This window comes from Leptosomus discolor, chromosome 14, assembly GCF_034619465.1.
Source record: "Leptosomus discolor isolate bLepDis1 chromosome 14, bLepDis1.hap2, whole genome shotgun sequence".
Classification (NCBI taxonomy): Eukaryota; Metazoa; Chordata; class Aves; order Leptosomiformes; family Leptosomidae; genus Leptosomus; species Leptosomus discolor.
The window spans coordinates 16,111,098-16,122,420 of record NC_141404.1 but is presented as its reverse complement, the minus strand read 5'-3'; the positions used below and the strand labels follow the sequence as shown (position 1 = coordinate 16,122,420).

Sequence of the window (11,323 nt, the reverse complement as noted above, 5' to 3'; positions counted from 1 at the left end):
TCCTCCTCCCATTATCCTGAGGGCTTTTTATTTCCCAAGGTCTTTCTAGATGGTTCCACTCCTATGTCCTGGGATGCCTGTCTTTGACAGAGAACGGCGCTACCAAACACTTCAGGCAGCACCAACCTGTTGTTGAGGGCACGGCAAACAGCACAGGTTTCACTCACTGCCTAGGACCCTGCTCTGCAGCGCCCAGTCCAAAGCACCGCTCTCATCAGAGCAAGGAAACAGCAAGCCCCTTGCCTCTCTCTGGGATTTCAAAGGGAACCTGCAGGACCGGGCTGTGTTTAGCTAGGTGAGACGGGGCTGCTGTGAATCCTGCCCGCGTTTCACCCGGTTCTCCTGAGATCCCTGCCAGAAGTAGAGGGAGAAGAGCTGCTGGGAGCAAAGCCCTGGAGCCCTGGCTGGGGTGCCACAACGTTTGCCCACAGTGACTCGGGCTGGGACAAGAGCAGAGCGCTGGGGCGGTCAGGATGCGCCCGCCTGGGGCAGGGTCTGAGCACCGTGTTGTAACCCCACGGAGATCACAGGAGGGGCCGCAGCCACCAGCAGTGGCAGGTAAGTCACCCGTGAAAACAAGAAGGGCTGGCATGTGGGATCTGCCCCCTTCTCCCTCTTTTTTGCATTTCCCCCTTTCCTGGAAGCTCCCCCAGGGCCTAGGTGAACAGGGACATGGGTGTACATCTCTCAGCTTTCAACACTAGCCAGTCTTGACCCTCCTGCACTGCTGATTTGGAGGCCCCAGGTCCTCCTGGGCCGTGGCAGGTAGCTCAGGAGCTCTCCTTGCCCCAGCTTTCTTCCTGAGGCAGGCGGGTGGAGGGCCAAGCAGCTCCCTGCAGAGGCATGCTGGCCAAAGGGACCCACTGGGCCACCTCCTCGCTGCGGCCAGGCACCCTCACACGTCCACGATGCAATCGGGTGAGTTTGTCCGAATAGCATCAGAGATCATCTTGGCTCCTGACTGGCCAATGCGGTTCCCCTGCAGGCTGGGAGCAAAGAGAAGAATTCAGGCTTGGACATGAGGCAAAGCAGGATCCTTGGGGGGTACAAGATGCTCCCCAGCTTTGCACCAACATCCAGCACCATCTGCACCCTCCCTACGCCATCCAGGAACTGTTGCTGGGACCCTGGTCACAGAGGGCTCTGGGTTTGAGAGCCCAGAGGCAGCCAGGTGAGAAGCTGGAGAAAGCCCCTGGGGAGATGGAGGGGCTGAGCCAGCCTGGCCCTGTGCTATTTTGGAGAGTATTTGGCTTTTGGGGTGGTTCTTCACCCCAGAGAGGAGCTGTGGGATCTGGAGTTGTGCGGGTGTGGTGGCTGTCACGCCAGGAGGAGCACAGGGTGGCCTTGCCACTTGCCCCCTTGGGGCGGACCCTGTAGGGCGGCCAGGAATGGGCCATGCCAGTGGTGGGGAAAGTCTCTTGATGGTCCCCATGGTCTCCCCTGTTCCTGCTTTACCATCCAGTGCAGCGGCCACTTACTTCACATAGGTGAGGCCATGGTTGCCCTTCAGAGCGGTGGCGATGCAGATGGCTCCATCCATGCCCAAGGAATTTTCCTGCAGGCTGCGGGAGACGGGAGGGTCAGAAAGCACCAGCCAGGGACATGCAGCCACCAGGAAGGAATGCATGGTGTGGGTGTGAGCACTGGGAAAAGCCACCAGCTCAGGGGTTTGCCCCACTGAGAGCTGGTGACCTGGCTGTCCCCTCACTGCTCCCTCCAGGAAGGCCTGGAAGGGCTTTTTCTGGCTCACCCCAGGGAGCGGGATACTCACTTGAGCCAGCGAAGGCTGCGGTTCACCTTCAGTGCATTGGCCATTGCCTTGGCCCCTGCCACACCGATGGAGTTTCCCCGCAAGCTGCAAAGAAAGGCAGGCAGTGAGGAAGAAGAGCCTGGGACAGCCCCACGCTCTCCATGGGTGAGAGGAAGAGGTGGGAGATGTGGCCCCACACCAGTGAGTCAAGGGACAGGCAAGCTGAGTCTGATAGGACACGATGCAAGGGTAGAAGCGGTGCTGAGCTAAAGACCAGGATCTCGGACACCCCCAGAGAGCAGTGTCACAGCCATGGGGACTTGGTGCCCCCACCAAGCGCTTACTCCAGGATCTGAAGGCTCTTGTTGACCATCAAGGCTTCTGCCAGGGCTTGGGCACCAGCTGCACAAACTGAAGCTACCTGCAGGCTGCAAGAGAACGAGGACCCTTCAGTGCATGTCGTGAGGTGGCCATGGAGTGTTAATTGGACAAGCTGATTAGGCAGGCTGCATCACCAGGGCCCCGCCACAGCCTGGATACTCACTGGAGATCTGCCAGGGTTGTGTTGACCTTCAGTGCGGCGGAGAGGGCAGCCATTCCCTCGTCTCCGATGGCGTTCTCCTGCAAGCTAAGGCATGCAAGTGCTGCATCTGCCCACAGCCCGGGCAGCTGGGAGCAGGGAGATGGGCAGCGAGCAGAGGGCATAGTGTGCCAGGCTTTCCCAAACGGCTCAGGGGGCCCCAGAGCCACCACGCACTTACAGCATCCCCAGGCAGGGACGTGCGATGGGGACACAGGATGGACTGGAGCACATGGAGGAGGCAGCAGGCAAAGCCACCTCCCCTGGAGCAGTGTGAGGGCAGAGTCCTTGGACAGGTCCCAGTAGGAAGATGCTGCCCAGGACCTGCCCACCCATGTCCCCACTTACTCGAGGCTGGCCAGGCTGCTGTTGGACTGTAGTGCTTGTGCCAGGGCTGTGGCAGCTTTTGCCTGGATGAAGTTCCACTGCAGGCTGCAAACAGGAGAAAACAGGAGGTGAAGTCCAGGACTACGAGGATGCCCGATCCCTCCAGGCTCAGCACCCAGTGTGGTCGAGGCTGGGAGGTGACCCCTCTGCAAGAAGTGCCATCACCTAGGGAAGACACTCTCACAGCCTGGAGGGGCTGAGGCCCAGAAGCAGTGTCCCTGCCCCGTGTCCACACAAGGGGCTTCAAACCAAGCCAAGGTCCAAGGGGAAACTCACTGGAGGGACGTGAGCGCCCGGTTGTCTTTCATTGCTAAAGCAATGGCCTTGCCGCCTTCGTCGTACAGCAGGTTCGCCGCTAAGCTGGAGGCAGGAGACAGAGGAGGCAAGTCACACATGAGGAGTTTGGGACAGCTCCAGTGACACCGCGCAGCAGCGTGGGTGCCCTCCTGGGGCCCACGGGACTTACTCCAGCTTCCTAAGGGTGCTGTTGGCCTGCAGGGCGCGGGCGATGGCGGGGCCCCCCTCCTTGCTGATGGAGTTCTCCCGCAGGCTGGGGAAAGACACGGGGCTGGGGAGGAGCAGCTGAGGCAGGGCAGGGACTGCTCCCCCACAGCCCACCTCACCCCCTGCTCTGGGGCTGGGACCATCTGTTTGGAGACAGCAGTCTGGGTGACTTGCATCTCTATCGGCATCTGCATCCTCATTCCCTGCATCTCCATTCCCTGTGCATCCTACAGCTGTGAGCGCTGCTGGCCCATCAGGGCTTTCTCCCAGCCTCCCATCCCTCCTGTCATCCTTTCATTGCAGGACATGGCTGAACAGATACTGTCCCAGAGGGAGAAAGCTAGCGACGGAGAGAAGATGCTCACAGCCACAGGAGGGACAGAGGCTGCTTTCAGCATCCCAGAGCACTTGTGGAAACAACCAGGCACAAGCCCGGGCTGCCAAAAAGTTCCCATGTCCCAGCAGCAGCTTGTGGCCAGAGGGATCGTCACTTACTTGAGGTTGATGAGTCCCTTGTTGGAGCAGAGAGCTGCTGTCAGCGCGGTGACCCCGGCACTGCTGATGGAGTTGCTCTGGAGACTGAGACAAAGAGGGGAAGGCATGAAGACAGGCCAGTCTTGGCATTGCAGCGAGGCTGCGGGGTTGTGTTTGGGTGAAAAGTGCCTGTTTCACTGAGAAACAGGCATCTCCCAGCCACGGGAGACAGTGGGAAACTGAGACTAAAGGACCCACTTCAGGAGCAGCCAGGCGAAGATTAGCATCTCCTGCTCACCATGGCAGCACCGGCCCCACCAAGCAGAGGTGACGTGGTTTGCTGGCACCTCAGGTCAGCCTTGTCCCCATCTAGCTGTCACCATGGCTGCTGGCTCAGCTGGGGATGCAGTTCCTGCAGTCTTTGGGTCCTTGTCACACCGTGGGAAGCCAGGGACAGACCCAGGGCACAGGAGCTTGTCCCCAGGAACCCTCAGCCCTCTGCTCCGGCCGGGCAGGAGGAGCAGTCCTCTCTGGCTGCTGTTCCTGAGGGGGATGAAGGTTGCACCACCCCACCCTGACTCTGCCAGGCCCCAACCCGTTACCTTCCTTGTTAGCCAGTTCCCATTGCTTTTGAGATAGAGAAGACCCAAAGCTGTCAGTATCCTCCAAAAGCCTAAAAAATCATCTGTGTTGAGGATTAACTCCTTCGGTGCTCCCTTGGCGAAGGCAGGGCCAGCCTGGCTGCTGCCGGCGCTGCCTGGGGCTCTGCTGTCTGGTGCTCCAGCCTGCACCGAGCACCTGCAGGCCCACGCCCTTCCAGGGGACGTGGGGTGGGAGAGATGCAGGGAGGGTCTGTGGCGGTGGAAGGTGCTGCTGGAGTGAGGAGGCTGGGCTGGGCTCTTTTGGACACGCAGGAGACCAGGCGTGGAGTGGGGACTTACTCGAGGCTTTGCAGACTGTGATTCACCTTCAGAGCTTCAGCCAAGGCAACTGAGCCGTTGTCTCCTACCGAGTTGCTGGAGAGTCTAAGACACAAGAGGAAGAGCAGGCATCACTGGAGCTGCAATCTGCCGGCAAAGGATTAATCTCCTCCAGGCTCTTTCTGCTCCAGCAGTAAGCACGTGGTCTCATTTCCAACCTACATACACCTCTGTTCTTGTACGTTGGGTTTGAGCTGAAATAGCTTTTAATGTGTCCAACAGGCCTGGAGACAAGAGTTGGCATCTTCGTTCTTTACACGGCTCCCTGCATCCCTGGAGATATGGGAAGCATCTCCACAGGGTCACTCCGAAAGCAGCGCTGCAGTCCTTGCCCCCCTCCACCCACACCAACCCCCTCGGGCAAAGCTAGCAGAGTCTGTCCCGCCTGCTGGACCACCAAGGCCCAGCCCCCTGCCTGCAGATCCCGGGGGGACGTGGCGCTGGCATCGCCATCCCTCGTGCCACTCTTACATCAGCTCCTTCAGGCTGCAGTTCTGCTTCAGCGCCTCTGCTATTTTCCTGGCACCGTGGGCTCCGATGGCGTTTTTCTGCAGGCTGCAAAGGGGAGGAAGGCACCCGTGAATGTCAGGGGCCACATCCCCATCAGCGGCACCTCGGTCTGCCGGGTGGCCGGGAGGGGAAAAGGGCAGGTCCCGGTCACTCACTGCAGAGTTGTCAGCCTGGGGTTAGTCAACAGGGCCTCAGCCAGGAAGGTGGCACCGTCCTCCTTGATGGCATTGTGCTGCAGGCTGCAAGGAGAGGGGAGTAAATCCATGCACGGCAGCTGCCGCAGCAGGGTGAGGGGCCACGCACGGGTGCAGGTCGCCTGCCCTGGCGTTCGCTTGCCCTCCTCCCTGGTGTGAGAAGGGTGTCTGGCCCCTGAGCACTCCTGCCCCGGGGTTTCCCTCCCTCTTCTCCCGTGGGAAATGCATCCTCCTGTGCACCAGCACCCTGCGAGCTCCTGCACGAGGGATGGACCTCAACCCGCTGAAGCCGAGAGGCGGGAGGGTCCCACCATCTCTGGCCCAGGACTGCCCCGGTCACGGTGCCTCTGCCGGCTGCACTCATGCCGCCTGCCCGGCACAACCAAACCAGGTTGTGCCCAGGGTCTCCCCACCTGCTGGCCCTCAAGGTGGGGAAAACCCCAATGGAACAGGAGAGGGCTGGAGAGCCCTCATTCTGGGGCTCTGCTCCCAGAGGTGCTGCAGAAGTTGAGACTTACTTCAGGGAGAGCAGGACTTGATTTTTTTTCAGCGCATCAGCCAGTGCTTTTGCTCCAGAGGGGCCGATGGAGTTGCTCCGCAGGCTGGGGCGAGAGGGGTGGAAAAGGTCAGCGAAGCCAGAGTGGAGTGACACGTGCCCAGTTTAAGCCAAATGCTTCCACGTGGCACAATCTCAGGCACTGCTGAGAGTTACATTCACCTCTTGAGCAGTCGTGGCTTTGGAGGCTGGAGACCCTCCCCAGCTCTGTCAGGCTGGGTGGGATCCAGCCCCGCTGCGCCCATGGGAATGGTTCCCAGTGGGACACACATGCGTGGGAGGAGCTGGTAAAGGTGGAGCACTTACTCCAGCGCTGTCAGGCTCCTGTTCACCATCAGTGACCTGGCCAGTGCTTTGGCTCCCTTGTTGCTGATCTGATTTTCTGCCAAGCTACCCAGAAAAAGAAAAATCAGGTGGTTTTCAGGGGGAGAAAGAGGCTTTCACAGCTCCTGGCATGTCTCAGGATGCAGCTGGGATGGGTGAGCAGAGGAAAGCCGCGGGGAGCGTTTGGTTTGTGGCACAACCATGCAGTGGTGGATGCTCCAAGGTCTGCTCTCCTGGGTTGGCCGCCAGGCAGGGGATTGCAAGGACAGGGTGGAAGGGGAGTTTCTAGACTTAAAATTCATTTGTGTCATGAAAAGTGAGCTCAGATCGCAGCGTGGGGGACTCTGCGCAGCCAGGAAGCAGGGCAGGGAGGTGGGGAAGGTGGGGACCATCTGTCTGGGGCAAGGGGTGTCCCTGCGCGAGGATCGGGAGTCCATCCCCTCCATACATGGGATGCTCTGTGTGGAGCCTGGGGTGTCCAGCAGAGCCGTGGCCTTGGGAAGCAGTTTGTTGGGATAACCCACGGATTTTTACACAAAAGTTTAGGAACAGGGAGGAGGCGGCGGTCCCAGGAAGGCTGGGTGAAACAGGCTGCCCAGCCGCCATGGGGGCATAGGGGGTAAGGTCACAGTGCCTGGGTGCAGGAGATCATGTGGGGCTGTCCTTCTCACTAGGCACCCTGGGGAGCCAGTGGGAGAGACGTTCCTGGAGGACCCTCACCCTAGTTTTGAGGTGCCCTCAGCTCTGCTCTGCATTCCTGGAACAGCCTGTCTGCCCCAGGCCAGGTCCTACCTGAGCTTCTGGATCTGGCAGTCCTTCACGCTCAGCACACTGCCCAGCAGCTCCATCACGTTGTCCTTAAACTGGTTATTGTCCAGCCTGGAGAAGATACAAGGAAAGAGCAAGAGCAAAGCAAGCGTTTGGAGAACAAAGTGGAGAAAGGACTACCCTCCTGTGACATCTGCCCGTCACAGGTGGAAAAACTCAAGCACAGAAGCAGAACTAACCCAGTGCCATCCCCAGGGCAGCTCTCTGCTGATGGACAAACTTGGTGGGCCCGTGGCTCCTATCAACACCCAGGATTTTGAGTCACAGCCCAGCATCCCTGCTTGCTTCTCCCAGTGCCAGGCAGCCAGGACTCACCTGAGGTTGTGGCAGAAGAGGAGCTGGGAGAGCAGGCTCTTACAGACATTGTAGGTGAGGCAGTTGGAGAGGTTTGTCTCCTCCATGCAGACGTCAGAGACCTGCAGGAGATAAGCCAGGGCAGAGCAGTTCACAGGGGTGAGCATCCCGGCCAAGCTCTCGTTCTTCATTGCTTCTTCCACAGTCTTAGCGATCTCTGTGTGCTGAATTTCATAAAGGCAGTGCATGGTGTTCACTGTCCGTGAGGAGATAACGTAGTTGGTGTTCAGACAGCCCTGGAGGAAGCTGATCGCTTGGCTCCTGAAGCTGTTGTGCTCATCCTTCACTAGCAGCCACCCAGAGAGCAGCTTGTTCACCTGCGGGGAGAGGAGCCCGGAGAGAAAACGTACAAAGATGTCCAGGTGCCTGTCCTCCGCCTGCAGCGATCTCTGAACAGCACTCTTGAAGTGGTTGAGGAAACCCAGCTTGGGCCAGGACATCCCACTCTCCGTGAAGAGGTCGAATATTGCCCGCTTCGCAGCCATGTAGTAATAAACAGCCGCTAGAAACTCCTGTATGGTTAAGTGGGAGAAGCAGTAGGCTGTGAAGGACTGCATTTCTTCTTTGAGGAGGAGGCGACTGCACAAGCTGCTGTGCAGCAAGGCAAGGTCAATGCCGTATGCCTTCATGTCCTGCTCATAAAACACATACTTCTTTTTGAGCAGCCCATAGAAGGCCAGTCTGCCCAGGCTGCCCACTATCTTCTTGCTGTTGTTCACGGCCTGCTCAATCCTGAGGGTTTCTCTTGGCTTTTCTGGCCAGTCGCTGCTCAGAGCCATTTTAAAATAATAGGAGTAGATTTCTGATAGGGTCCTGGGGACAACGGGTGTTTCTTGGGATTGATCGGTGCTGTTTTTCAGGTAATAACCGATTGAGGAGCCAGAAATCCAGCAAAAGCCGGGAACGGTGCACATGACATGTAACAACCTGTTAGCCCTGATGTGTTGCAGGACTTGGCCAGATAGGTCTCTGTTGTCAAGGAACATCTGATCCAAGAATTCCTTCATCTCCGCCGCTCCAAAACCTCGTATTTCTGTCATCCGGTCAACAAGCCCACCGGGGATTTGGCTGGCTGCTGTTGGCCGCGACGTGACCCAGACAGAAGCCTCCTGCAGCAGGTTGCCACGGATAATGTTGGTGATCAGGTTGTCCACTTGGATCTCCTTTTTGGGATCGGTGCATACTACTGTGTTGGAAAAATCCAAAGGAGTCTTGAACTCATCCAAGCCATCGAGGATCAGCAGGGTCCTGGCGGCTCCTGCTGAGATGCAGTTTGGCTCGGTGATGTGAGGGAAGGCCGAGCAGATGAGCCTCTCGGCAGAGAGCTTCTCGTAGGTGTTGAGCTCCCGGAAGGTGAGGGGCAGCACAAAGATGATGTCCCTATTGATTTCCCCCTTTGCCCAGGTGTAGACAAACAGCTTCACCAGCGTGCTTTTGCCAATCCCGGCCACTCCAATGGTGACAGAGATCCGAGGTGGGATGCTGACTTTGGAGAGAGGCAGGAAGAGCTTCTCCAGAGGGATACTCTTGGATACGTTTCGTAGCCCTTTGGTGGCTTCGATCTGCAGGATGTCATGCTCCTTCTGCTGGATATCGGTCAAGCCTTCCACCAGCAGCAGGTTCGTGAGTCGCTGGAGTGGACCCGTCTCCAAGCCATTCCCATAGTAGCTTTGGAGGCTCTCCAGGTGCTTCTGCACCATGGGTTCTGCACAGAGAGACATGAAACGGGGGGTGAGGAGGAGGATGGTAACCACAAATGCAAATAAGAGATGCTGCTTCACTTTTCTGCCATGCCGATGCAGAGGGGAAACCACACAGAGCCCTTATGTCTGGGCAGGAAGGTACGTGGTAGGGCCCAGAGGGCACTAATAGGCTTAAATGGCCCTGACCAGCCTCACCTACTGGTGCAGGACCCCATCTAAGCTCAGCCTTAGGCCTTCAGCCCCTGCCTAAGCTATGTTGTAGAGCACTTGTCTACAGTGCCGTCACACCTGTACCTGCTATGGACCTTGTTGGTCTGGACCTTGATCTTGGATCTGATCGCTCTGTGCTTGCCTGGTTGTCCTTGCTGGACCTGATTCTGATCTCTGGATTGACTTATTGGCTTGACCTCAGCCCTACCTCATCACCATGGACTTGACTGATGAGTTGGACTCTTGGCTGAACCTGGTGACCATCTCTGGACCTGTCCTGCTCACCTGGCTCAGGTACCACAGCCCCTGTACAGCGTATTTAAGCCCTTCAGCAAAGGCTGGACAAGCTGGGGGTGGTGCTGCGAGAGATTCAGAGCAGACACCAGCCAAGGTTGGAGCCTTCCAACCAGGAGGAAAACCAAGGAAACCTGTCCTGGCAAGAGGGATGCAAGGAGAGCCTGAAATTGGGGCAGCCACCAATGGATGGGATCAGGGATGCCCAGCCATCCTCGTCCTGCCATCCCCGTTTCCAGCCCAGCTGCTGGGGGTGACTGGTGTGATCTGAACATTGAGGACATTAAAGACTCCTCGGGCTGCCCAGAGAGGTGTGCCAAGGGCAGTGAGGGGCCTGGAGGAAGATCTCAGACCTGGCAGAGACCCCTCGTCACCCGCTGGCTGTGTCCTTCCCCAGCTGAGACCCTGAGATGGCACCATCCCTTGCACTGACACTCCCATTGGAGCTGCCAACGCTGCCTATCTCCGTGCACGTCTTGGGGTGCTCCAGCAAGCGCCGACAGCCAGGACGTGTGCAGACACCCCTTATGGGGTCCAAAGTGGACTGCCTACCATAGACAGTGATGTGAAGGTAGAGCTGGGAGTTGGTGGTCTTGATGAAGGTCTGCAGGGACTGGGAGGCATAGCTGCCCTTGCCAGCCAGGACATCCATCACCACCCTCACCTGCTCGGGCAGTGAACTCGCCTCCTGCACCCGGCTGGCCTCCTTCGCCGTGAGGAGGTCCAGCTTTTGCAGGTAGCAGATGATCTCCTCCAGGAACTGCGGCGAGATGGACCTCATCAGCTGCTTGCGGTAGCGATTGATCCAAGCTTCTGTGGGAAAGGAGAGCAGATCAGTTGGGTCATGAATAAGCCCTGGGCACATTGCTCAGTGGTGATAGGAAAAGGCAGCAGTGGAGCAACCCTATCTGACTCTGAAGGTAGCAGGGGGTAAACTAGAGCCCTCCAGAGTGACCTGTAAAGTCCTCCTTGAGATGATGCCATCCAAGAGCTGTGGTAGGCTGTTTTGTTAGGAGCTGCTTGGTCAAGGCAGCAGCTATTGACATTGGAGTCAAAGAAACTGAAGAACACAATCATGAGATGACATTTCCTCCTGGAAACCAAGCCCATGCAGAGATAAAAGCCTGAGCAAGATCATTTATCTTCAGAGATGGCTGTTCCCCCTATGCCAGCACAGCGGTTCCTGAGCCCTTGGACCAGGAACTGCTGTCAACCCTTACTCCTTGGTGTCCCACCTTGTCCACTTTTTGAACCTGAAACTCCACCAAAACGATGAGTCTCCGGCCACCCAGCCACCACTCACCTTCCATCAGAGGCCTCCCGTGACGTGGGTGATCCCTGGGCGAGGAGCGCTGTGTTGGCAGCAGCACAGCCATCCCATGGACTGTCCCGCATCCCCCCAGTCGGCTCAGCATCAGTTGAGGCGCCTCAGCCTTTATCCATGTTCCTGGTGGAAGAAGAGGAAAAGCATCAGGAGCAGCGTGGGAGGGAGCCCACCTTGAGCTAACACGGTGCCGACTGTGGTTGAGCTCATCAGCTTTTGGCTAAGACCAGAGTCCACGGTGCTGTGGACCTGGCAGGGGCAGAGCCAGGACCACCACAGTGGATCGTCTTTGCCCAGAGCTTGTATGCCACAAACTTGATGCCTTCACCGCCACCACTCATGCCAGAACCT

The 11,323-nt window shown here is 58.0% G+C and overlaps 1 protein-coding gene across 2 annotated transcripts; it reads right to left on the bottom strand.

Moving 5' to 3' along the window:
* Positions 1-895: 895 nt before the first annotated feature.
* Positions 896-10,632, bottom strand: NLRC3 (NLR family CARD domain containing 3). 2 transcript variants are annotated; one of them, XM_086473080.1, is made up of 18 exons: positions 10,604-10,632; positions 10,313-10,458; positions 7,403-9,146; positions 7,052-7,138; positions 6,242-6,325; positions 5,898-5,981; positions 5,341-5,424; positions 5,147-5,230; positions 4,637-4,720; positions 3,717-3,800; positions 3,184-3,285; positions 2,994-3,077; positions 2,679-2,762; positions 2,295-2,378; positions 2,095-2,178; positions 1,772-1,855; positions 1,479-1,562; positions 896-986 (listed from the first exon to the last, which is right to left on the bottom strand). In XM_086473080.1, the coding sequence occupies exons 1-18, from the start codon at positions 10,630-10,632 to the stop codon at positions 896-898; spliced, it is 3,207 nt and encodes a 1,068-aa protein (XP_086329206.1). The 2 variants fall into 2 exon arrangements, with proteins under 2 accessions (XP_086329206.1, XP_009951402.2); XM_009953100.2 differs by lacking the exons at positions 10,313-10,458; positions 10,604-10,632 and having other exon boundaries at positions 3,184-3,267; positions 7,403-9,141.
* Between the last annotated feature and the right edge of the window lie 691 nt (positions 10,633-11,323).